This window comes from Olea europaea, unplaced genomic scaffold, assembly GCF_002742605.1.
Source record: "Olea europaea var. sylvestris unplaced genomic scaffold, O_europaea_v1 scaffold4946, whole genome shotgun sequence".
Lineage (NCBI taxonomy): Eukaryota > Viridiplantae > Streptophyta > Magnoliopsida > Lamiales > Oleaceae > Olea > Olea europaea.
In genome coordinates, this window is record NW_019263260.1 from 592 (window position 1) to 2,660 (window position 2,069).

Here is a 2,069-nt window from a genome sequence, read left to right on the forward strand (position 1 = left end):
CTAACGATAACCTATAATTTAAATATGATAAAAAAATCTATCAATATATAATACGATTATAATGATAATATAGACGTCAAACTGTAATATTTGACGAATTCCATAATCTTATTTAACATCATTAACTTACACAAACAAGAAAGATATGAAAGAAAGAAATGAAGCACCTCTTCAAGCTCCTCATCAAGCTTTCTCCTCTCATTTTCATTATGAGTCTCACGTTTCGCCAATTCATGACCCCAGTGCTCAAGCGCTCTTTTCTGTGTTTCTAGTTGCAACTTCAGCTTCTTGTGGTCATTAAATATCTTTTGGAAATGATCCTGTGCACTTGACTCCGATCAATACAAACAAACATATCAGTATAAAAAACTAGTAAGATTTAATTAGCTCAATGCCGTATTGCAGAGAAGATACACCATCATTATACTCTTGAAGAAGCTGATCCTTCTCCATCATCAACTGGCTAAGAGAGTTGTTTGTCTCCATAAATTTATTCTCCATCTCTAGCAAGTGCATTTTCTTTGACTCGATGACGTTTGTTAAATTGCCAACAACCAACAAGCTTGTGTTTTCCGAGCTTCGTCTTCCATGATATCAGAAATAGTTCGGAGGTCTCCAATCTTACGTAGATTTTCTCCAAAAATAGCATCAGAATTGTAGTAATCTGCACGAGCAACCCACCCATACAGATCAGATTTCAAGTCATTTTTTGCCTGCCAACTTCTCTTTCCATGCTGATTAGCCTCGTAAGCCTTCTCAAAAGACATGGCATTATTGAACCCAAACCATTCCTTTTGATCTACAAGAGCAGTTCCTGAATGTCCATGGTAATTCCAGAGAGGTCGCACTCTAGTAGGATTAAATCCTCTCTTGATCAATTGATCCCTCAGTTTAGTACCACTCTCCACAACTTAACGACCATCCTTAAATTCAGTAGGAATGTTAACAATAATTCCAATCCAACGCCAGACAAATATCTCGTTATGATCATGGTCTGCAAGCGGATCGACCATAGTAGCTTGCTGTAAAGGATCAGCGTCAATGGCTACATCATTTTCCAAGTATTTTGCCAATGCAAGATGATTTGCTTTGTCTTTCCTGGTTCGCTTCTGTGAATTGCACTTGCCAACACCAAGTGCATGCTGCTGGAGTTCCTTATACAGGAAATCTCGCTTCCTTTTATTTGGAAAGAAGGGGCAACTGAAAGCGTCATCAGATACTTTATACAGGTGATTACCATTCTTCAGTTCTTCATATATTTTCTCCTCATACTCAATTTCAGAATCACTCATGTCAGTTTCGTCTCCAGAACTGTACTCTGTTGAACTTCCCATGAGACTCGATCCATCGCTGGACTCACTGACTACAAATGAAAGAAATATATTATCACTAATTTTCAGTTCAAAGCGGATTCAATTAGCCATCAGAAAAAAATGTTTGGCTTTATAAGATTTATTCAGGAAAACTGCAAAAGAAAATGGCAACTTAAAGCTTCATTCAATACCAGAAAAAGATCAAACAAGGTGGTATTAACTATTAAGCACAATAGTGACCTCATTCTAGGACAAAAAGGAGAACACATAAATAAAATTGTGCACATCATCAGCCTATGAAACTAGAATTTCCAATCTAATTCAGATTTTCTATTTTGTTCCACGCAGGCCCATTTGAATCTTAGCATCTTTTCACTTAAAGCAAATTACACGAGATTCAACAAACTAACCAAATTTAACATGCAGTAGCTAAAAAATTCTATGCAGACAAGCACGTTAAAACGCACTAAAACCATGTCAATCAACATCAGTACTGTTGGGGAGAAATTTATTTCCCTCAATTTACAATTTTATTGAAAAAAATTGCAAAATCGTTTCTTTTCTCTTCATTATATGGTTAAAAAAAAAAACACTCTAATAAGAATTACAATAAAACTACTTATACAAAGTTGGGTTACAAAAGTTGGATTACAAAGTGTGATGGCAAAATTCCCGCTATTGACTTGAAATGATTTAAAAATATGTTTTTGAAATTATTGTTATTTTGTCAACCAACTTTGTAACCCATCTTTGTAA

General features: G+C 35.3%; 1 protein-coding gene across 1 annotated transcript; it reads right to left on the reverse strand.

The window, feature by feature from the left end:
• Positions 1–332: 332 nt before the first annotated feature.
• Positions 333–2,063, reverse strand: LOC111388452 (protein INVOLVED IN DE NOVO 2-like). The gene has a single exon (XM_023013157.1). The coding sequence runs from the start codon at positions 1,332–1,334 to the stop codon at positions 912–914; it is 423 nt and encodes a 140-aa protein (XP_022868925.1). The 5' UTR covers positions 1,335–2,063; the 3' UTR covers positions 333–911.
• Positions 2,064–2,069: the final 6 nt, after the last annotated feature.